At 39.9% G+C, this 25,337-nt stretch overlaps 1 protein-coding gene across 2 annotated transcripts in view; it reads left to right on the plus strand.

Annotated features, from left to right (window-relative positions):
• LOC134536885 (synaptogenesis protein syg-2-like) overlaps window positions 1-24,725 on the plus strand; it is a 300,861-nt gene extending 276,136 nt beyond the window's left edge. Inside the window, exons 10-14 of one of the 2 annotated variants that reach the window (XM_063376944.1) lie at window positions 2,396-2,707; window positions 9,354-9,698; window positions 13,687-14,022; window positions 15,216-15,322; window positions 18,557-24,725. In XM_063376944.1, the coding sequence (XP_063233014.1) occupies window positions 2,396-2,707; window positions 9,354-9,698; window positions 13,687-14,022; window positions 15,216-15,322; window positions 18,557-18,673 (1,217 nt within the window). In that variant the 3' untranslated portion in view covers window positions 18,674-24,725. Of the gene's footprint in view, window positions 1-2,395; window positions 2,708-9,353; window positions 9,699-13,686; window positions 14,023-15,215; window positions 15,323-18,556 lie in introns of those variants that run through there. The other variant, XM_063376945.1, reaches the window with a different exon arrangement.
• Window positions 24,726-25,337: the final 612 nt, after the last annotated feature.

A 25,337-nucleotide genomic window follows, 5' to 3' on the forward strand; every position in this document is an offset into this window, starting at 1 on the left:
ACGTAACATGTCTACGACACTGCTTTTGCCTATTGGTCGCATATTAGTAGAGGCAGGAAAAATTCGCGGGTTCAATGACCTCTAGGATGAACTTTATAGTTCTACGTACACTCGGTCAAATGTCACCCTCTCATTGGCTGCTGTCTTGTGGAGGTGTCCCAACGTAGCGGCCTGTGATTCGATACAGCTTCGGTTGAGTGTTTCTCACTGGCCCAGAGTCGTCCAGGTGAGTTGTGAGCCAATAGCAGAGGCAGCACCGAGGTATAACTATTTGAATTTCAGGCTGTCGTGAAATGAATCCGTGAATTTTTTCCGGTCTCTACCCATTGGGCAGGGCAGTGGCGCGAGCAACGCCGTTGCAAGTTTTGTCCCCGTCAAACAAGAACTGCCGTAGCAATCGTTGACATCGTGTCCATTTGCACGGCATACGCTATGTCCGAGTTTGTGATGAATGTGTTCTATTGATGCTGGCTAGGATGCTCAAAAACATGAGTGAAATAAGCACTTTTTGTTTAATAATTTCAATAAAAGAGTATTTGAAAGCACCAAAAGAAAAAAATATAACTCGCGTATCATTAACACTATGGCAGTTTTATTATCAAATTATGAATAAATTAGTGACAAATGAGAAGATGAAAATTGGTATGGTAGGTACATCAATTTTTTTTAACAGGGAAAATGTGTAACACAATTTCAATAGTTAGGACCGGATTTATAAACGACGCAAAGAACTAAACGACGCAACATGCAACCAACGCAAGAAAATCGCGGTCGTTTATAAAGCCCGCAATATCGCAAGATATTACCAACCCTACAACTTGGAATTTTAAAAAAATAAACAAAAATTATTCCCCGGGATGTTTTTAACGCAAACTTACGAAATTGTAATACTTTTGTTTAATAGTCTTATTTTCTTCCACTCTGCAAAAGTTTAACGACATTTGCTAAATAAAACCATCGTGGCCTTCTATGCATAAACGTCTGCGTTTAAAAGGTTTTCTTAACACTCCTATAACAATATGGAAGCCGAAGACAAAATTCGAACCGCAAGAAATTGAAAATTGTTCGATTCTCGTGGTACATTTTTTTTTGCGTGTTGCGTAGTTTATATATAAGTATTTGAAAACATAGTTGTTGATTTTTTTTTTGCATTACTGCATTTTTTGTGCAAGTTTATAAACCCGGCCTAGCATTTTTAAACATTACATTAATTACAGTATCCTCACTAGTTTATATAGACACGCAGCACACCTTTATCTTCATGTTCGCATGTGTCCCTTTAAAGCTCTGCGTAAAGAAAAAAAAATTGCCAGTCATGGGGACTGTCAACAGAAGTGAAAACTTAAAACTTTGTTTTTAAATGTGTAATATGACATCATTTCTACGTCAAATGTATGTAAGAAAATGATTTTGGTATTATATCAATACGATGTCAGCATGATACAATTTATCCTTACATCATTTTTTAGTCACAACAGATGTCAGTGGTATGTAAAAATTACGTAAAAATTCATTACCTAGCTATGACTTACCAGTGATGTCAGACCTAGGTCATGTATTCACGTGGTCAAATTAACTTCACTTACTGCTATTACAGCATGTCGGTGATGCGAACTCACAAGATTTTACCCATCCAAAAAACTAATCCAATGGTACAGACGAGTATATACAATGTATTAATGTGTATATGCGTATACACGTACACAGGCCGCTGCGATTCGCCAGTTCTGGCGCAACACGTCACTAGCATGTCGGTGACGCGAACCCATAAGTAGAGATCTGAAAAATTCGCGGGTTCATTTCGTGTTATGCTAAAATTCAAATAATTATACCTTAGTGCTGCTTCTGTCATTGGTTCACTGTTAATCTGGCTAATTAGATACCCTCACTCATAGAAGTGTCGAATCACAGGCCAACCAGTCGAGACGACTCACAAGTCAACAGCGAATGAACAGTTGGCATTTGCCCGAGTGTGTAGAGGATATTGGAGTCTATCCTGGAGGACATTGAACCCGCGAAATTTTCCGGTCTCTACCCATAAGTTTTGCCCCTACCAAAAATCGCTCAACGAGGCTAAAGAAACTGGCGGGCGGTGGCAGAGCGGTGCCGCGGTGCAAGTAGAGGGATACGGGTGTTCCAGACGCACCCGTGTGCGACAGCAGCGAGGTGTCGGTGATCGGCGCATCGCTCAACGCGGCTAAAGAAACTGGCGGGCGGTGGCAGAGCGGTGCCGCGGTGCAAGTAGAGGGATACGGGTGTTCCAGACGCACCCGTGTGCGACATCAGCGAGGTGTCGGTGATCGGAGCGTCGCTCAACGCGGCTAAAGAAACTGGCAGCCGGCGGGCGGCGGCAGAGCAGCGCCGCGGTGCAAGTAGAGGGATGCGGGTGTTCCAGACGCACCCGTGTGCGACAGCAGCGAGGTGTCGGTGATCGGCGCGTCGCTCGGCGAGGCGCTGCGGGTGCGGTGCCGCGTGTCGGCCGACCCGGGCGACGTGCTGTTCGAGTGGCAGTTCAACAACAGCGGCGAGAGCATCTCGGTGCCCGCCGCCAGGTTCGCCAGCGGCAACGCGAGCGGCGGCGCCTCCAGCGTCAGCGAGCTCAACTACGCGCCGACCACGGACCGCGACTACGGCACGCTGGCCTGCTGGGCGCGCAACGCCATCGGCCGCCAGGCCGAGCCGTGCGTGTTCCAGGTCGTGTCCGCCGGTGAGCTCCATCTTGACGCCATCTTGATTTCCTTCCATTCTACATGTCCGTTAATGTTAGTAACAGCTTGATGTTTGATAAAGCAACCAACATCAAAATCGAACCACGCGTGTTCCACGTCGAGTCCGCCGGTGAGCTCCATCTTGACGCCATCTTGATTTTCTTTCATTCTAAATGTCCGTTAATGTTAGTAACAGCTTGACGTTTAATAAAGCCACCAACATGAATACCTGTATTCACTGAGAGTCTTTTCTAAATGTTGAGAAAATCGAAATCGAACCATGCATGTCCCACATCGAGTCGGCTGGTGACCTCTGTCTTGACGCCATCTTGATTTCCTTAAATTCTAAATGTCCGTTAATGTTTGTAACAGCTTGATGTTTAATAAAGCCACCAACATGAATACCTGTATTCACTGAGAGTCTTTTCTAAATGTTGAGAAAATCGAAATCGAGCCGTGCGTGTTCCAGGTCGTGTCCGCCGGTGAGCTCCATCTTGACGCCATCTTGATTTTCTTTCATTCTAAATGTCCGTTAATGTTAGTAACAGCTTGATGTTTAATAAAGCCACCAACATGAATACCTGTATTCACTGAGTCTTTTCTAAATGTTGAGGAAATCGAAATCAAGCCGTGCGTGTTCCAGGTCGTGTCCGCCGGTGAGCTCCATCTTGACGCCATCTTGATTTCCTTCCATTCTACATGTCTGTAAATGTTAATAACAGCTTGACGTTTAATAAAGCCACCAACATGAATACCTGTATTCACTGAGAGTCTTTTCTAAATGTTGAGAAAATCGAAATCGAACCATGCGTGTCCCACGTCGAGTCAGCTGGTAACCTCTGTCTTGACGCCATCTTGATTTTCTTTCATTCCAAATGTCCATTAATCTTAGTAACAGCTTGGTGTTTAATAAAGCAACCAACATCAAAATCTAACCATGCGTGTTCCACGTCGAGTCCGCTGGTGAGGTCTGTATTGAAGCCATCTTGGTTGCCTTCCATTCTTATTCATCATAACGATATTTTAATGTTAATCAAAGCTTGAGGTTTAATAAAGCTACTGACAAAAACCTTTTGAAACTGGATTCCTCCCTTAATGTTGAAAAATTAAAAATCGAGCCATTCGTGTTCCAGGTTGTCCAATGGTGAGCTCTGTCTTTAAGACATCTTGGTTTCCTTTCATTCTGGTTCATTCTGAAGTTCTTTGAATGTTAATAACGGCTTGAGGTTTAGTAAAGCCTCCGATAGAAATACCTACATACACTGAGAGTCTTCTCTAAATGTTAAGAAATAAAAAATCTAACCATGCGAGTTCCACATTGTGTCTGCCGGTGAGCTCTGCCTTAAAGCCATCTTGGTTTCCTTACATTCTGTTTTTATTATGACGGTGTGTTAGTGTTAGTATCAGCTGAGGCTTAATAAACCCTCCGACAGAAATACCTATTGACACTAGATTCTTCCCAAAATTTTGAGAAATCCAAAATCGAACCATGTGTGTTCCAGGTCGTGTACGCTGGTAAGCTCTGCCTTGAAGCCATCTTGGTTTTCTTTTATTCTGGTTCATTGTGTAGGTCTGTTAATGTCAATAACAGCTCGATGTTTAATAAAGCCGCTGACAGAACTACCTATTAACAATGGATTCTTCTCTAAATGTTGAGAAATTCACATTCGTGCAGTGCATGTTCCAGGTCGTGTAATCGTGCCCACCGGTGAACTCCATTTTGAAGCAATCTTTGTTTCCTTTCATTCTGGTTAATTTAAACAGCCCGTTAATGTCGATATCAAATTGAGTTTTAATGAAACTACCGACAGAAAGCCCTAATATATACGTTGCACAAAACTACAAAATAATACTAAAAAAACTTAATAAAAGTATTGCCAACATTTTAGATATTACAACCTTACAATTGACTCAAATTCTACCGACAGCAAAAACTTTCTGGAAGCGGTGGCCTATCGGCCAACCACGAATAAAAACGGTAATAATTCACTTAACCTAAAATATTTAATACAGATTCAAGAGCACCTTAAATTCTTCTGTAACCAAAGAATCAATACAAAAGATTATGATCGTCTTAAAAACATAATTAGGGCAAATAATGTGGCGAAAACACCACAAAATAAGGAATGCATCTTATCAATTGTGCATAATCTGTAAAGGAGGAGGGCTTGTCACATATACTTCTTGTAATAATTCACTAAAAAAAATTATGTAAATGTTTAGAATATTATGTAAATACAATGTGATAAAGCAATATCAGTCCATGTGAAGAAATGAAAATATGTAGGTACTCAAAAACTTTAGTTAGAAATATTTTTTTTTTAAATAATTACCATGTCCACGCCTGTATTAAATATAATACAAATAATTATATTTAATCCGTTATAAAATATTTAACTAGGTACTAACTAACATCTCATAAACAGCCAAATAAAATAAGAACAAGTCAGTTAATTTTTCTACTATACGTGATTCTCTGCACTATATATCTTGTGAAAAACTTACACATTCAAGAAATCTTTTTAACTTGCAAGAATAATTTATTAAAGAAAATGTGTGTACTTCTAACGTTTCATTTCCCCGTAATTTTATTATCAACTAACTTAGTTATACGAACTCAGTTTTATATGCTTCGACCAGAGTTCGTAATGACTTCAATTTTTATAGGGTCCCTAGACACTTTTTTTTTCCTTACTGTTTGCGTATGTAATTTCTTTCATCTCGACTTTTAACAAGTTCAACTTTTCCAATTTTTCTCCAAGTTAAACGAACTCCGGAATACTTCACATACACTTAAAAGTTTGCACAACGCTCGTTTTAATATTGAATTACTTTTCCATCGCGCCGAAAGAAAACGCAACAACTGGAGTGGCATCTCTGCCCATGAAATAAACGCCCATTCCTGCTGGAACATGTTTTGTTAAGAAATCCTTTCAATCCCTTGTCTATCTTATCGTCGCAACCCAGGTTTCCTAGCAAAACCTTCTATAATATTTCACCTAGTGAAGATAAACATTAAACAAGAATTAATAAGAAGAGTAGGAACAAAAATGTAAGTTCTCATTTAAGTGATTCGACCCGTCTTCAAAGAAATAACTATCAGCAAAGTAACAACTGGAACGAAACCATATTTTATTACTTAAACATCTTCCTCCGTAAGTGTCTTGAAAACAATTTTTCTCTTGTAGTAAGAACACTTAAACATCTCTCTGGGTTAAAACATAATTTCTGAGTGATCGCGACCGATTTCATAAAATCAATCAAAAATAATGTAAAAGACAAATATTTTATAGTATTTTACTGATTACAATTTCCTTTGAAAATCTTTAAACTAACTTATATGTGAAAATACTGTGTTTCTTTATTAATATGTTCCTAGCCATAGTAATTCAAAATGATTGCTTGGTAAAATTCTCTGAATAAATTACTGTTTTAAGGTCCTTCTCTCTCTCTCTCTCTCTCTCTCTCTCTTAAGGATATGGCACTAATAAACACACGAAGCTTTAAAAATACGCGTATTGTTTTTAAAATACCGACTACTTTTTTTCATTATAGTCTAGGTTTTAGTCTATATTTCAGTCACTACTATAACTGCTTGCTAAACAGTAATTTAACGAAGGTTATGTTGACTTGAATACACAGAATGCCGCAGAACTTAACGTCAAGCTGAAGAGGCCAATTAATTACGGTTCCGATTCAAAAAATCCAAATGAAAAAATTTTGTTTTTGAGTTACAGGCAATTCATAAAAACGTTTTAAATTCCCCACCCTGCTTCAAATTATAAGATACTGTGAATATATATATATTTTTTACGCTGACATTAATAACCCTACCATTGATAACAATTCATAAAAAAATCAAACATACTATACTTTTGAGGAAAAAATTTCTTGCGTGACCGCAAAATTATTTAATGGAGTAATTATAATTTTAGTAAATAACTTTTTAAGTTAGCACATTAAAAGATTTACAGAATGAACAGACAAAGTTAACCAATGGAAAGTTTTTTGCAGCATAAGTCATGCCAAAAATATTTTCCCCCCAAAATTATTACATGTTTAGTTCATTTTTAACTGTTATTATTGGTCAAGTTATTTATGATTGCGTAAAAAAATTAATAGTCAAAGTTCTAATAATTTTATACAGGATGGGGAATTCAAAATTTTTTTTAAAAATCCTGTAACTAAAAACAACAACACATTTGGAATTTTATTTTCATGATAAAGAAATGTAATTATTTGGTCTATCAACAGTCCCTGCTGGACATTTAGTTGTGGTACACCACTTCATAGTTCAGAGTTACTAAATTCAATAAAAAGAACTGTAGAAAAATGAAATGTGATTTTTTTTTGACTTGATGTAAGCTTTTGGACATACGCCATTGCTAAGCACACGTATGTCTGTAGAAGAAAAACAAATAATTTGAATAAAAAATGTCTACCTTTGGCGAATGATTTATCTTACGATGTTATTTCTTTAATATTTCATTTTTATCCTTTAAATATTAATTTTTTACTTTTTCATGTTTAATTTTTCTCAAACAATTTATTTTCTATTTAAATTAATTGTTGTTTTTAACTTTAGACTTTATATAACTAAAATAAGAGTTATTAAGTTATTTTTATTTATTTATATTTACATTGTTACAATTGTTAAAATTTTTCATTAGAGTAAATACCACACTCACAAATAAGCTAGATTTTGTGAGTGCTTAATTTTCCTGTTTAAGCCAGTGAATTGTAGTAGTCAAAGTGTCAGAAAAATAAAATTTATTATTGAAGTTATACTTCTTTATGTGCGTTATGGAAAAAAGTGATGAAAGTGAATTTTACGATGCGCGTTCACAATGCAACAAAATTTTCACAGAATTAAAAAAAAGGCTACATACAAATAAATATGATATATATCTGTTTTTATATATTATAGGCCTACTCTAGTTATTTACATTTAATACTGGGCCATAAAATAAAATAAACACATTTTTATTGCGAATATTAGTGACAAGAAATTGTTTCCATAAAATATATAAAGTGTAGTTATATAAGTGAGGTTATGTTCCTGTATGTATAATTTATTTGCATTAAAATTGTTCATTATTATTGAAGTAAATTACTAGTAAAAAATTATTTCGATTAGTTTAATTTAATTTTTTTTATTGACGTGACGTCTAATAAATCGATGAACGCCGGCTGCACGCACGAAAAAGTGTCCCGTAACGCACATTCACCCACTACGGATGTCCCACTACGGATGTATCCTGTTATGCTCATTGTACGCATGCGTGGCATCTCTCTTCCACTCGATTGGAACAACCATCGATTTGACTTTTCAATCATGTTTTCGTCGTTTGAATGATTCATATTATGTAATTTAATGATCGTCCACCGATTTTCAGCACAATCGGTACGGTTATTTAAAAGTAATGTTGAATATTCAAATACGTTTTTAACGAACAATGGTGTTTTACAGTTACACATAATAATTCAAATTACAACCGGGTTCTTTTGCACAATATTTTAAAAAAAATATTGTAACACATTGTAAATAAGTTTGGTGTATTTGGGATGCGTATTTGTTATAAAATCGTGTTATAAAAACGAAATAATATTATTCCCCTACTGTGCTGTCATCTACGGTGACGGACGCGAACCAAATGAATCGCGATATCTATCCGCTATCGCGGGAACCAGGCACTCCATAATACATATTTTCCTTTGTTTATCGCGAGGGGCGTTATTATTAATGAATTATAAATAAAAGTTCGTGGCCGGGGCCACAATTGCATATCATTTTGAGCACTGGAAGACATAAAAACAAAAAAATTCTCGACGGATTTTAATCTCTGGTTTTCATTGCTAATTACAACAACAATTTCGGCAATAAAGGTAAATTATTTTTGCATTTTAAAAATCTGATTACTAGTATAATTTCAAGTATTTATTCTTTTATTATTTAAAAAAGTAGCATCTGTCGGCGAGTGCAGTAATAATACCTAGGTTATGTTACAATTGACTAAAGAATTATGGCGATTCATATCATTTATGCTAGATATTTGATTACAGTTTATTTATATGAAAACTTGTTCATAATTATATTTAAACTTTATAGCTAAATGCCAGTTTTTAAAATTAATTACAAGTCATCTACATGTGAACTGTACCGTCGACTGTTTATAAAGTGAAGTGAAAAGTTAATGTGGTTTTCATTGCTTATTACAACAATTTCGGCAATAAAGGTTAATTATTCTTACATTTTAAAAATTTGATTACTAGTATGATTTCAAGTATTTATTCTTTTATTATTAAAATAAAAATGATTCAATATTATTCATAAAAGTATGCAATCATTTCATCAATGTTTTGTTATGACGTCACGTTAAACTATCGTCCGTAAACCGACTTTACAGACAACCAATTTTTTTTTAAATTAAATTTATACTTTACGCACTGTATTTATTTTATCATTCCAGTAATTTCATTATTTTATTTCTACTAATTATCTGCATGCAAATTTTAAATTAGTTTTTTTATTATGTTACTGAAGTATAATTTCTAACGTAAGTACATTAGTACAGACACCAATTCATTATCATTTAGCTACGAGTGTCGGTGCCGAGGAATGAGAAGGTGTGTCGTGTGGCGCAGCCAGGCCCAGCGCTCCCAGGAACTGCTCGTTGCGGGCCGCGACCAACCACAGCGGCGCCGGGGCCGAGGTGTCGGAGGTGTTTGAGGTGCTGGAGGTGGAGTGCCTGGCGGGCTACGACGGCGGCCTGCCGCAGACCTTCCTGCTCGAGGCGTACGAGTCGCGCGGCATGCGGCTGCGGCTCAACGCGAGCTCCGGCGAGGCGAGCTTCCGCGTGCCGCTGCACGAGCTGCGGCCCGCGCGCACCCGCACGCTGCACCTCGTCGTGTTCGCCGCCAACGCCAAGGGCCGCAGCGAGCCGGCCGTGCTCGAGGACATCACGCTGCGCGACGCCGAGAAGCGGACAGGTGAGCGTCTCAACAACCTTCTCCTTCAACACAGTCGTTCTAGCAGGCATCACACTACGTGATGCCGAGAAGTGGGGTAGGAGCTCTTGTTGTACTTTTACTGACTTCTTCAGCATTGGGGGTTTTTCCTTCTAGAAAACACTACGCTGCGCGACGCCGAGAACTGGGGTAGGACCTCTTCTTGCACTTTTACTGTCTTCTTCTTCAACATTAGGGGGTTACAAGCATCTGTCCTTCTATAGGATATTACACGACGCGACGCCCAGAAGTGGACAGGTATGGGTCTCTTCTTGCATTATACTGTCTTCTTCAGCATTGGGGGTTTGACCTTCTAGAGGACATTACGCTGCGCGATGCCCAAAAGTGGAAAGGTATGTGTCTTTTCTTGCACTTTTACTGTCTTCTTCAGCATTGGTGGTTTGTACTTCTAGAGGACATTACGCTACGCGACGCCGAGAAGTGGGGTAGGACTTCTTCTTGTACTTTTACTTTCTTCTACTTCAACATTAGGGGGTTACAAGTATCTGTCCTTCTATAGGACATTACACTACGCGACGCCCAAAAGTGGACAGGTATGGGTCTCTTCTTGCATTTTACTGTCTTCTTCAACATTAGGGGTTTGTCCTTCTAGAGGATATTACGCTGCGCGACGCCGAGAAGTGAGGTAGGACCTCTTCTTGCACTTTTACTGTCTTCTTCAGCATTGGGGGTTTGTCCTTCTAGAGGATATTACGCTGCACGACGCCGAGAAGTGGGGTAGGACTTCTTGTACTTTTACTTTCTTCTACTTCAACATTAGGGGGTTACAAGTATCTGTCCTTCTATAGGACATTACACTACGCGACGCCCAAAAGTGGACAGGTATGGGTCTCTTCTTGCATTTTACTGTCTTCTTCAACATTAGGGGTTTGTCCTTCTAGAGGATATTACGCTGCGCGACGCCGAGAAGTGAGGTAGGACCTCTTCTTGCACTTTTACTGTCTTCTTCAGCATTGGGGGTTTGTCCTTCTAGAGGATATTACGCTGCACGACGCCGAGAAGCGGACAGGTGAGCGTCTCAACAACCTTCTCCTTCAACACAGTCGTTCTGGAGGACACCGAGAAGTGAGGTAGCACCTCTTCTTGCACTTTTACTGTCTTCTTCAGCATTGGGGGTTTGTCCTTCTAGAAGACATTACACTACGCGACGCCGAGAAGTGGGGTAGGACCTCTTCTTGCACTTTTAAACTCTTCTTTATCACAAGGGACTTATTTTGCTGCAGATCAATGTTTTAAAGTAAAGTAAATAAACATTTGGATTATTTATTAAGAGTTTCTTTCATCCCGTCTGCAGGGGACCATTACATATAAATTAGCAAAACCGACAAACAACAGGCCAATAGTTACATAGCTGACGATGGAAATCATGCGAGAAGATATTATCGTGTGAAAACATGTGTAGGTTTATTTGTGTCACTTTAACAGGTGGCGCGCGATTTTGTGGAACAGCTGTAAGAATTATGACACTCCTGGTTGGTACTGGTCGAGCAACGAACATGTAGTGGTTATAACAAGGAAGATGCAAGGAAGACAATGGAGGAAGATAAAAGTCAAAGACTAGTCTCTGATCACATGCCTAGTATTTATTGCTGGTCTAAACGTCCGACACACAATAATTCTTAAGTAGCACAAATGTATGCTAGTCATAAAATATTAAACATGTCGAGAAATATGTTGTGAGTAATTCACCAACATTTTGTTACCACCACAATAAGCTAGCAGCATCTGTGTGCATGTACAAATGAAGCGAATAGCAGCCAATCGTGGTTGGGGCGTTCCCCACTGAGTGACAAGACTGCTGTCTAGAGGTAACGCCCGACATGAGACCCCGCAACTAGCATGATGTGATATGCCAGCCGGTGGCAACGAAGACGAAAGCAGGTAGTGGTCCACTAACTATGCCTCAAGGATCACTGCCCTCTGCGGCGAGGGGTCGCCCAGATGCTCCGACGAGGAGGGTGTTTTACGGGGCGACCCGGGGAGAAGGGCAGGCACGAGGGAAAGGCTCAGTGATCATTACCGGCTCGCAGAGAGAGAGAGAGAGAGAGAGAGAGAGAGAGAGAGAGAGAGAGAGAGAGAGCAATGTGAGAAGACGTCTCATTAGCGAGCCCCCAACACTGCTGGAGGGTGGGGCGCGGCAACACCGCATCATCCGGGGTGATATCGACAGCGTTGCACGACGCAGCAGGAGGCGTCAAGGGAAGGTTGGGTGTCACGCGAAGATCGCCGGATCGCCGGTTCCTGCCGATAGCGCTAACAAGCCGCGCGACGACGCCACTTCGAGGTCCTTCCCTGCTTCTCGCACCACTCAGAAGCCTGGTTTCTCTCTTTAGCGCCAACTAACTGTCCACCCAGACAAACTCAGCCGTGGCTGAATGAGAGAACGGTCGACTGCAGCGAGCCATAGTCATCAACTGGTCCTACAGTCCATCCTAGCTAATCCGACCAAAATTTAAGTTATTTTCCCTTAGGTAATTATTATACAATAAAATTACTTCTTCTTCACCCAATGTTTAGATTATTTATAAAGCATTATTTTAACTTTCAGTATCAAATAGTTAAAAAGCAATAATCTATCTGCTTTTGAGAGATTTTTAAAAATAAATATTGCTCGATCGATAGTTTTTAACATATTTTCGAAAACATTTAAAAACAGAAGAAAATTATTTACTTATAGAAATTAACCAATATTTAAAAAAAATTCAATGTCTCTGACCAAGCAATTTAAAATATTAAATAAACTTTAACTAAAATTCATTTATAATATTTGAAATGAAATATTACTCAAGTATTTTAATTCTGAAAAGAAACCCTTAAAAACATGTTTCCTTAAAGTAAACATTAATGCATGTTTCCTTAAAGTAAACATTAATGCATGTTATTGTAACGAAGATTTGCCTATGCTACAGTACAAGTGCGGGTAAGGCGTGTTGTGACATGTTGTGGAGCTAACAGGCATGGACGATGCTATGGGGCTGGGCATGGTGCCTCTAGCTGTGTGTAGCGTGAACGGCGTGTGGCGGGTTGCAGAGCTGGCAGGCTTGGATGATGCTATGGGGCTGGGCATGTTGTCTCTAGCGGTGTGTAGCGTGAACAGTGTGTGGTGGGTTGCAGAGCTGGCGGGCTTGGACGATGCCATGGGGCTGGGGATGGTGCCTCTAGCTGTGTATCGTGAAAGGTGTGTGGTGGGTTGCAGAGCTGGCAGGCTTGGACGATGCTATGGGGCTGGGCATGGTGCCTCTAGCGGTGCGTAGTGTTAACGGTGTGTGGTGGGTTGCAGAGCTGGCAGGCTTGGACGATGCTATGGCGCTGGGCAGGGTGCCTCTAGCAGTGTGTAGCATGAACAGTGCGTGGTGGGTTGCAGATCTGGCAGGCTTGGACGATGCTATGGGGCTGGGCATGGTGCCTTTAGCGGTGTGTAGCTTGAACGGTGTGTGGTGGGTTGCAGAGCTGGCAGGCTTGGACGATGCTATGGGGCTGGGCATGGTGCCTCAAGGGCGCGTAGCGTTAACGGTGTGTGGTGGGTTGCAGAGCTGGCAGGCTTGGACGATGCTATGGGGCTGGGCATGGTGCCCCAAGGTTGAGTAGCGTGACGGTGTGTGGCGGGTTGCAGAGCTGGCAGGCTTGGACGATGATATGGGGCTGGGCATGGTGCCTCTAGCGGTGTGTAGCGTGAAAGGTGTGTGGTGGGTTGCAGAGCTGGCAGGCTTGGACGATGCTATGGGGCTGGGTATGGGGCCTCTAGCGGTGCGTAGCGTGAACGGCGTGTGGCGGGTTGCAGAGCTGGCAGGCTTGGACGTTGCCATGGGGCCGGGCATGGTGCCTTTAGCGGTGCGTAGCGTTAATGGTGTGTGGTGGGTTGCAGAGCTGGCAGGCTTGGACGATGCCATGGGGCAGGGCATGGTGCCTTTAGCGGTGCGTAGCGTTAACGGTGTGTGGTGGGTTGCAGAGCTGGCGGGCTTGGACGACGCTATGGGACTGGGCATGGTGCCGCTGGCGGCAGCGCTCACGGGCGCGGTACTGATGCTCGGCATGGCTGTGCTGGTGGCTGCGGTCCTAACGGCGCGGAGGCGGCACCTCGGGGGCGGCGCGGGACCAGGCGGCGGGCTGTTCGCGCACCAGCTCGACCAGGACGCCGTGAAACAGAAGCCGCCCCCGGGGGCCGGCGCCGGGGGAGGGTCCATGCTGGAGATCAACCACGGCGACCAGCGCTACGTGGTGTCCTACACGCTCAAACCGGCGACGGACTGGGACCGCCAGCCGGACATACTGAATCCTCCCTCGGGTGAGTGTTCTGCCCAGTTTTAGGGAATCTAATGACACGTGTATGGCTTTTCAGCTCAATGCTTCTTCCATGCGCAAAATCGTAAAAATCCTAACCATTCAAACAAAACCCTTAATGTGTTCTTTGAATGATTCTTAACAGTGAATTTTAAAAATACACTATGATTTGTTCATACTTAAATTATGATCTGATTGTGTTACTTTTTATCAGAACATCAGTATTAAAATCGTAAAACATGTAACGCTCATGCCAAGGGAAGTCTTGATATATTTACTAAAAAAAATAGGAAAAAATATTTTTAAAACTACTGTTGTGTTGGGGAAAAGAAACTATAATTTTCAAGCCTCCAGAAAATGATAACGAATGTTTTTCTTGTGTGAAGCTCGGTCACGCAGAGAAGCAGTTGAACAGCTTTTATACAAAAGAAACCAAGCCACATTTTTTTCCTGAGTTTCCAAACTAAGTGCTTTTGAAACTTTAAAATTCTGAACCCTATGTTTCAACCTGCAATGCACTGACACAACCACCTACTATAGTCTGTCTCACGCTTAGATTGCAGTACAGAGTAACTGGTGACCACTGCCAGATGTAACCACCCAGCTTCTTAACATTAAAAATATACAACTCTTTTATTTCATCCGTTTCATGCATGGGTTGCTTTGGTTCCTTTTTTGTGTAAAAGCGGTCCAACCTAGCCTCGTGTCTGTGGGGATCCCCACATAACTTAGAAAGTCACAAGTTAGAACAGAGATAACTTAGAATTCTTGAATAAAACCACATAACTTAAAACTGTCATAGAACGATTATCACATAGAAACATATAACTTAGAAACATTATTACTTAGAACGATCACAGCTTAGAAACACATGCATTAGAACTGTCATAATTTAGAAACACACAACACAACTTGGAAACATAATTACTTAGAAAGTCATAACTTGTAACTGTCACAACTAAGAAACACATAACTTAGAACTGGCATGGCTTAGAAACACATGATGCCAAAACACGCAACTTGAGAAACGGCATTACTTAGAAAGTCGTAACTTAGATCTACCACAACTTAGAACGATAATAACTTAAAAACTCACAACTAAGAAACATCATTACTTAGAAAGTCATAACTTATAAAATGAGGTGTTGTGTGGTTGTAAGTTAAGACAGCTACCTAGGTGTATGTGTGTGGTTGCAGGCGCGGAGATGGACGGAGCCGCCCGGCCGGCTCGCAGGCCCACTGTGCTCTTCCCTGGACCAGGAAGCTGCGCGTCCAAGCGCCACTCCGCGCTGCTCGCGTCCTACGTGAGTGGCTGCCATACAGCTATACCGTGTCCCACGCTTATACTGCGGGACGGAGCCAGCGGAGTCCAATGTTTCCACATTCGTACTGCCCGGCTTGTTAACATTTAAAACATTAATTTGTTTACCATCGTTAATTATGATAATTTTTAATGTTTATAATCATAATTTTTTTAGACCGTATCATTTTTAAACGCATTACTTTCACCATTACTGAGAGCATACACATTCACTTTCAGTGAAACATTCCGAATCATTGGAAGCCAAAAATACTATGAAACACTTTAGGTGTATTCGAAAAAGTTTAAGAATAAATGACATTTACATATACATACTTTATCACGTCAAGGCACCATAATGGTTACCGGTCACCTCATCTATACAGTTTTGCTCATTCTGAAAAATAAAAAAAAAAGAGCACGTGTAGCTAACCAAGTAGGTACTACAGCTAAGATGTTTTCACATCAATAATTTAATATCGAGAAAAAATTTGAGACGAAAAATAAAATGCAAGTTTGCAGGAAAAGCTTTCAAATCATAGTAATGGTTATGTTCAGTCAAATCAATTATAAAACTTATTTGCTTGGCCGGCACAAACAAAGAGTTTTAGACCTGAAGACAGCTTTTGAGCCCGTGTACTGTAGAAAATCGATGGCTAGCGTGTGGGAAAAGAACGGCAGATAAATGACAAGCGGATGGAGGGAGAAGGAGCGAGCAGGATTCCAAGAAAGATCGCGTGCCAAAGCAATGCTCACCTCGTTCAATAGAACAATGGCCGCCAGGGGAATGCCAGCGCGGTGTTCGGAAAGCTAGCGAGGTGCTTCCTGCCGAGCGCTCGCCAAACCAATCTTCACCGGCGCGGCCGTGAGAGAGTTACCTACTCCAGCGCGGAACCACCGTTCGCACTGCGCCTATGCCTTGCAGAGCTACACGTAACCATACGCCAAGCCGATATCACTTCATAAGCAATTTAATCACGGATATGAATTTTAAAATAACCCAACCAAATTCAAAAAGATTCGTAGTTTTTCGAGTTGGTTATTTTTTTTTTCAAAAGTTAAAAAAAAAAAAAAAAGGTTGTCTGTAAAGTACATTAATAAAATGATTGCATACTTTTATGAATAAAATTGAATAATTTTTATTGAATTATCACTATTTTGTATGGATACAAAGGAGCGAAATGAAATCTACAATTTAATTGATGAATTTACTTTTATTTGCACTCATTAATTCAAATATGTTTATTACTTTAACGAAGATATTATTTTAACTATAAAGTTTATACATGTTTGCTATTTAACTTCTTCCAATCTGTGTTAATCTGTTAAGGATAGGACGAAGTATGAAACGAATGGGAGTGTTTCAAGTTTAATGTGCCTCGTTAAGTCAAATCGATGGTTGTTCCAATCGAGTGGAAGAGAGAGAGATGCGGCGCAAGCGTACAATGAGCGTAACGGGACAACGCGTAACGGGAAAATGTGCGTAACGGGACAAATGAGTCATCACTTTTCGTGCAAGCAGCCGGCGTTCATCGATTTATTAGACGTCACGTCAAAATAATTTCCACCCTGCATTAAATTATCAGATAATTGATATCACATCAGTAGGGTACGATACTGCACACTTTAAATTACGCTGTACTTCGACTTCCGTGTTGTATGTTACGTTCTAAACAAAGTTAAACACACACGTGGACAAAATAAGTGTGTTCATACTGTAAACATGATACACTTATGAATGTTTTGTTAATATACCAAAAATATTTTTTTTTCTTTTTATTCTTGATGAAAGTAGGTGAACTCAAGTGTTCGTATATTTACGAAGATATCTGGTTAATTTGTAATCAGCATTCTTCGTAAACTGAAGGTGAAAATACTTAACAGTGTACGCGAGGAAAGCCATGCGAGCGCTTTTGAAACGCTAATGTCCACAATTTCGTGCGAGAGGATGTTCACGATTTTGTCATGCACGCCCTTGCACAAATAACAGGCGAAACGGATATCGAACCGAGGAGGTGTCTCTTCAAGGGAGTACGCACAATGGAACGTGTTTTAATTTAGTGCCTAGTTTGCAAGTCGAGTTTGCCTTTCTTTCCCTGGGGGTTTAGGTGCTGACTCATAGCTTGGGTCCCAGGTTATCAAAACCCACACCCGGTTAAAAATATGAACCCCCCCCCCCCCCCCCCCCCGCATGGTAGACTCTTTTATACTCTGAACACCTCTCCATCCATGCCAATGAATTCTATATTCTCCTTCGATATCAATGCATGACCTTGCACCCCGCATGTCTCTGTGCCCAGGGTTTTCCCTGTGTCGATGCAGGTTTTACCTGTTTAAACTGGTTTAATCTAGTTTTTTAAGATAGAAGAATTAGTAATAATACCAGTCTCTGCCATGGCTGGCCAATCCCCGCACAAAGCTCAAGATGCATGCTACCCTCTCCCTGGACAGCTAATGGTAACATACAACACGGAAGTCGAAATGCAGCGTAGTTTCAAGTGTGTAGTATCGTAACCCTACTTATGTGATTGCATTCGACCATATCCCGCGATCGTATCTTACCAAGCTGAATTTTCGTACAAGTGTGCCTCCTTTTCGTTGATTGGGGTTTCCCCTTTTTTTTTAGTGTGCTTCCTTTATGACGAATGCGTGTACAAGTGTGTCCTTGTTCGTCGAATGCGTGTCCAGTGTGTTCTTTTCTGACGAATGAGTGTCCAGTGTGTTCTTTTCTGACGAATGAGTGTCCAGTGTGTTCTTTTCTGACGAATGAGTGTCCAGTGTTCTTTTCTGACGAATGAGTGTCCAGTGTGTTCTTTTCTGACGAATGAGTGTCCAGTGTGTTCTTTTCTGACGAATGAGTGTCCAGTGTGTTCTTTTCTGACGAATGAGTGTCCAGTGTGTTCTTTTCTGACGAATGAGTGTCCAGTGTTCTTTTCTGACGAATGAGTGTCCAGTGTGTTCTTTTCTGACGAATGAGTGTCCAGTGTGTTATTTTCTGACGAATGTGTGTTCAGTGTGTGTCCTCATTTGTCGACAAGTGTGCCCAGTGTGTGTCTTTTTGTACGAATATGTGTCCTGTGTGTGTTCAATGTATGTTTTGGAAATGACGAAGAACTCTTCTTTTGTTTATTCGAGTGAAATTATTCGTTGGAAAGCCCCGTAAATTCACTGTGATTTCTAAGAGTGCAGCTTCAAGGGGGTGAACTGAGGCTCTGCAGGTTGGTGTTGGTGTGCGCAGACGACGCCGAGTCCCGAGCGTCGCGACGCCCCGGCGTCTTGCACCGCCGCCGGCGGCGCGCTCGCCAAGAGCCTCGTCATCTCCAACACCATCCCCGGACCGGAGAGCTGCGTATGAGGCGCGTCGCTGGAGCCGCGGCGCCGTTCGGGGAAGACTTCGGGGAAGACTTCGGAGAAGACTTCGGAGAAGACTTCGGAGAAGACTTCGGAGAAGACTTCGAAGAAGACTTCAGGGAAGACATCCGAAGAGACGGGCAGCTGCAGGTCTGCTTTGGAGGAGAGATGCCGAACCAGGTAGGGACGTATGACCACAGAGATTCCACTCCAAAATTTCCACCTTCAGTCCACACGAAGACCGTTGGTTGCAAACTTATCTGGGGATCTTCGTAAATGTACGGCTAACTTTATGGATTTACGGACACTGAGCTCATTCACTTCTGAACATGAGCCTGCATTACCAAAACATTCAAAAAACTGGTCAAGTGCACAGTAGGAACAATCTTCCCTTTTTGCGGAGGTTTGAAACACGGCGTAGTTTCCAACGAAGATTCAGTCACTTGAAGGAACTTTTACGAAGGAACTTTTTTTCGTTTTGTTCCAAGTTGAATTGTTCGTTGAGAAGTCCGCAAGTCTGCTGTGATTTCTAACAGTGTGGCGGTGTCGGAGATGTGTCGGCGAGTCCAGTGAACAATTCTACGCTCGCTTCGGACCGTGGACTGTGTTTCTCAAGAACCAGCGCAGTTTTGACGTCAGCGCAGTTGCACATTTCCGAAAGTGCGAATTGGCTCTACTCTTCCACAAGTCTTCACCGCAACGGCAGCGACAAAACGCCTCGTTCTCAAGGCGCGCCAAAGTGTTTAGAGACCACCTGTGGCGGATACCTGATTTTTTTTCCCGGGGTTATAAAAATAAAATTATAATTTGTGTATTAAAAAAAACTCACGTCAGCAAGGGATCTGGACAGTTAGCCTACATTATCATTCCAGAACTTGAATCACTCCATGTGTGGTATGTATCTCCAGGTGTTGTAACAGACATTGTGTCGCCAAAAAAATAACATAGGCTACTGTTTTCACCGAGATATCGCTTTTTTTTTGTCTTTACTTCAAGGAAGGTGATATCTCATGCCTCTTATCACCCCTCTGGACACTTGTTCATCTAGCTACAACATTTTCTGTCAAAGGTGTAAAAGTGTATAGTGATCCGCTATTCAGAGAACATTCTGCAATTCTTGCAATTAAATTATCTTGTACAGCATTTGCTAATTTAAAAGAACAAAGTCAGTGTCCATGACACCGTGCATCACCTCCGGGTACCTCAAATGTTTGCGGCCTATGTCGGATGCAATCGCTCTGGCGTCGTGAGAACTGCACCCCACGAAGAGGTTGTGTGACGAACACGAATCATTCTGCAAATTGAGGACGGAACGAAAACATCATCACCCAAGCTTCTGCCTTAACCGCGGCACAATGACTGGTCCAATGAAATATCAATAAGTGCACGACAAAATATATTTTCAGTGTAAAATATCCATAACTGATACAATACAACTTCATTTTGTAAAATGCTTACTTATATTTTCTTGAATTACAATATGTTGCATATTTCAGACGATGATTTAAAATGACTACAAACAGTACACGGATAAGGTTTCATATCCATCGAAATGAATTATAAAATTTAAAAAAAAAAATTGTAAATCTGTAAAGGGTTGTAGGTATGTTATGTAACCTATATTATTTTTTATATTATAAATCATAAGGGAGTATTGTAAATGAACGTGAAGCATAATTAACTTTTTTCTCAAATTACTTTTACCTATTTTCAATATTATACAGCGAACTTAAACGATGTTCCTTGCTTTGTTTTCATGTTGTCTGATATGTTTGTGCATGAGGTTTATATTACAAACCTTTTTTTGCGCTGTACGGCGTGCATCTAGCAACAGAGCAAACCCAAGCAAGGACAGTGCTAATGGCAGAAATCGGGGCATTGGAAAGAGAGAGTAAATGTTCGTTTGAATTCACACTGAAATTTAAGTGTGAGACGCAGGATAAAGGCGGTGAAAAAAAATGGGGGGGGGGGGGGAGGCCCCTGGCGGGTCACGTGGGAACAACCCGAAAAACTCGGCCAGCTTCAGGTAACGCCCTTACGTCTACCGTCACACTTAAAACCGAATTCCCTTGGCGGAAGGGAATAGGTCTTGACATACGAACGGCAAATATGTCCCCGTGATGACCACTTTGTATTTTCATACAACTTGCCCTGCGTTTCTTTTGGAAGAGGCCTATGTTTACATTACGTACTAATCTACACATTCGGAAGAAAGCTTATGAAAAACTATTTTTTATATATATTTTTTTGTTTCTGAAAGGGCACTTTTGAATAAAAATTTATCGAAAATACATTTGAAAACATGTCTACTGCGAGCTTTTGATTTCTGTGCGAGTTTATTCGGACAATAAAATCATCAGTTATTCTTTTTTAAACAATTAAACGTTATTTCTTATTCTGAGAAGGAAGTCAGCTGAACAACAGAATGAGATCTTCATATAATGGGAGTCCAAGTTCCAATTATAACGTTCCGTGTTGCTCTTGTGCGCTACAAAACTGTCCAGGGAAATCATTAGTCACGCTAAGAGGATTACAGGACAAGGTTCTCTTTTAAAAGGTAATGTACTATACTGCGCTGCGCATTGTGATGTTCAATTATCTGGTTTTACCGCGGAGGTGCTGGTATAAGAAGACACTCCTCCTTAATTAATAATTATTTTTATACATACAAATAAACAAATATACATATAAAAATAAACCAGTTATTATATCATTACCGTGCGAGATAATTAAATATTATTGAGATAATACAAGTTATAATAACTAAGGTCATGTTCGAAGCAATAATTACTTAATTTTCCAATAGGTTAAGGTATCCACCTTCTTTACAAAGACAACAGAACCTCAACACCCGACTGGTTCCACAAACAATGAAATTCAAACAATCTAAAAAAAAAAATGCGAAATATTTCTGAACGAATGTAGCCAACGTGTTATGCTAAATAAACCAAATTCAAATAGCAGACAACTTATCGAGGTGCTGAGTGGAAGGCATTTCTTGAAATCAAAATCATCTATCGCCATCTTGATTCACCTAATTTATTTAACTAAATATTTCTTTCAGAAAATGTATTAAAGTATATTAACGCCAAAGAATATAATATGGCTACAAACATCTTATTACAATTGATGACCGAAGAGACAACTATAATTAAAATTCTAAAAAATAAAAATGACCAAATAATATTATTAAAAAAATATATACATTAACCAAAATTTATAATACACGAACGATTCTTAAACGAATTTAAACCTTAACTGCCGCCAGTTAAAAAGTCAGCATTAATAAAACTTTACAATAAAAACATTCATCTTGAAAATATTAAATCTCTCAGTTTATAATTTAAATAAAGTTTATGATACAGCGTCCAACTCAAATTTGGGGAGTGCGCGAATCAACTAGAAAAAAATTTTTAAATCTTAAACTTTAAACTTTTTCTTAAAAACGTTCTTTCCACAACCGAGTCATTTCATGTCGTGAGCCCAAAAGAATATACATGCCTATATAGTTTAGGTGTCAAAAACTTGGTAACCTTATTTTCCAACATATTTAAGAAGGCTACTCGTGGCTAGTTTCTCAAATTAATCCACTGAAAAGTCCTCATTTACTACCAGTCTATTTTGATAGCAAAAAAAATATCGTAAAATTTGCCCATTTCTTTCAAATTCTACCAAAATGCGTGAGCAACGAGGTAGACTTTATACATGCGAAATGCGTAATTAAATGTAGAAAATGTGTTACCACCGCCAAAAAAAATCAGTTTAAAAGTAAGCTTACCTACAGTTCTCGTCGATGTTGTACGAAGCACACGTTAGCTATAGCAAAAAAAAAAAAAAAAAAGGCATTTAAATCACACGGCAATAAAAAAAAAGCAACGAAGTTTCTGATTCATACCCGGGTTTTATTATTTCAGTTGTGCCATTATCTCCAAAAGTTCTAACTTATTATATAAACCGTTCCCTGAATAGCTTTTGAGTATTAACTGCCTACATAATAATCACGATACAACAAAATAAAGTCCAATTTTTGAATCTCCTATCATTGGAGACTGGAAAAATTCGCGAGTTCAATAACATTCAGGATAGACCCGTGTTTTTCAAGTTCCCCACGCCTCGCGACCCGCGACAGAGCAGACGTGTTCCAGGTTCTCCGTGCGGACGTGCGAGTCTCCGACGGCAAGAAGTCGGAAGAGTCTAGCGGCAGCAATGCTACCTTCCTGCAACTGGCTGCAAATGCCGCACCGCTCACGCTCGTTCCGGGGCCGGAGGCACGATCATATATGTCATCTGAAACTTTGAATTATCTATTATGGCCTCGTGGCTGAGCGCTCAGCGGCGCTGTCATCTTATCGAAAGGTTGACAGATCGAATCCCGGCAGGTGCGAATTTTTTTTTGTACTTGTAAAAATAAATACGAGTACGTAACATTTCAAAAGTAATAAATATATTTGAATAATGAATGCAAATAACAGTAAATTTATTAATTAAATTGTAATTTTCAGGTAAGGACATGATAACTAATGGTCAATTAGGTTAGGTTAGCTACATTATAAATACTTTAAAACTTTGTGGACGGTTGATTTGGTTAGGATAGTTACATTAAAGATACTTGGAAATCATGTAAACGGTTTCCTAGCGCTGGATAGCTACCGATCGGCCAACTTCGGAGAGGATCGGCATTTGCAGCCAGTTGCAGGAAGGTAGCATTGCTGCCGCTAGACTCTTGTCAAGAAGTCGCTACTCGACAGCAGGCGACGCCGCGCCCCATTCGACCGCCTCGCCGCGAGGGAGACCTGAGATGCACATAAAGTTCTGCCATTCCCGATTACACCCGAACAATTCACCTAGGGGCCAACCTCGGGATTTGTTTAACTTTTGCGCAGGAAAAAAGAATTCAAATATTAAAACTGGTCGGTTAGGTTAGCTACATTAAAACACTTTAAAACACTATGGACGGTTAGTTAGGTTAGTATGGCTACATTAAAATAAACAGAGAAATATAAATATATGTAAATGAACCCGAGGTTGGCCGAAGGTGAATATTCGGGCGTGTTCGGGCAGGGACAGAACTTGATGTACATCTTAGGCTTCCCGCCTGGCGCGAGGGCCGTCGCCATAGAACAAGGAGGGACATACAGAAGTGTGACTCTTAAGGTGGGTCTACACTATATAACAAAAACATGTTATATAATAAGTTACTCAACTTGTTTCATAACATGTTACATAACAAGATAAATAATAAGTTATATAACAAGTAATACAACTTGTTTCATAAAATGTTACATGTTTTTAAACATATATACCAGTGTGGACAAACGGCCAACATGTTATACAACAAGTTATTTAACTTCCTTTGATCTTTACCGACACTGCATGGGAAACATATAACTTGTTTTATAACACTTATTTTGTTATAAAACATGGTGTTATATAACAATTTTCTTCACGTTTTCATAACAAATTATATAACTTTGTTGTATAACTTGTAATATAATTTTCATTCTTTTCATTTTGTAACATGTTGTATAACTTTGTAATATAACATTTTATAACTTGTTTTGTTATTGTTATACAGTGTAGACCCACCTTTACAGTGAAAACTGAAACCTTGTTTCGTGCGACATCTGTCGGGTGGGCCCATAACTACTAGAAAAAAAGAGAGAAAAAAACCCGGACGGACGGGTTAAAGCCAACGTGTTAGGTTTACAAAATTAATTTAACTACTCGGTAGAGATTTAAACTACGCGAGAAATACATTACGTAATGCTGTTTTTTTTATATAAAATAAAACATGTTCTATATAAATTAGTAGGAGATATAAAATTTTCTGGTATGCTACACCGCAAGATATGTGGTCAACAAAATATATAGTGAATTAAGTTTCACTGGTTTGTTTGCCTGATAATACCTCGTGCGTTACTTCTCACAATCAGTGAAGCTCTATTAGTGATGATTATGAAAGCTACACTCTAGCGGGTGGACTCGGAACAATTTCAAATAACTCGGTCTCAGTATCAGCAGTTAAAATATTTAAAAAGCCACGAAAAATATAAAAAGGAATAAACAGAAACCAAGAAAATACCAAAATATAAGTAATGAATACCAAAATAATGTTTAAGAGAAAACGGCCTTAAATAACTAGCGGCAACTTTTGTGCCAGAGGCCTGGCCACAGGTTGTACATCTAAAACGCTTAAATGGGAACATTGACACCATAAAATTAAAAAATTTCAAAAGTGGTGTATCATCATTATAACTTTGAACTCCTTTGAATGGCGTCAAACGTTTCACACACGTGTGTTCCATAGTTAACATTCTCAAAGAGACAATGAGTTTTTTTTTTTGTGACACACTATAGTTGATCTCATGCTTAGATTGCAGTACAAATCAATTTGCGCCCAGTGTTGCCAAATTGACACTTCTTGTCGAATTAAGATTGGTTGTTAATTTTAATTATTATTATAGTTGTATGCATTCTGAAAAAGGAAAAAAAAAAACATTTGCAGAAGTGGGTCACAAAAATAACAATGCATTCCCTTTATTATATCATATGATCAAACATACTCAAACAGAGCCAAAATTTTAATACTAAACAATAAAAAATTTTTAAAAAAATGTTTTCAAGCCAAGACGGCATATTACTGTTAAGTTTCCTTAGAAACAAGAATT

The sequence above is a fragment of the Bacillus rossius genome, chromosome 11 (assembly GCF_032445375.1).
Source record: "Bacillus rossius redtenbacheri isolate Brsri chromosome 11, Brsri_v3, whole genome shotgun sequence".
Lineage (NCBI taxonomy): Eukaryota > Metazoa > Arthropoda > Insecta > Phasmatodea > Bacillidae > Bacillus > Bacillus rossius.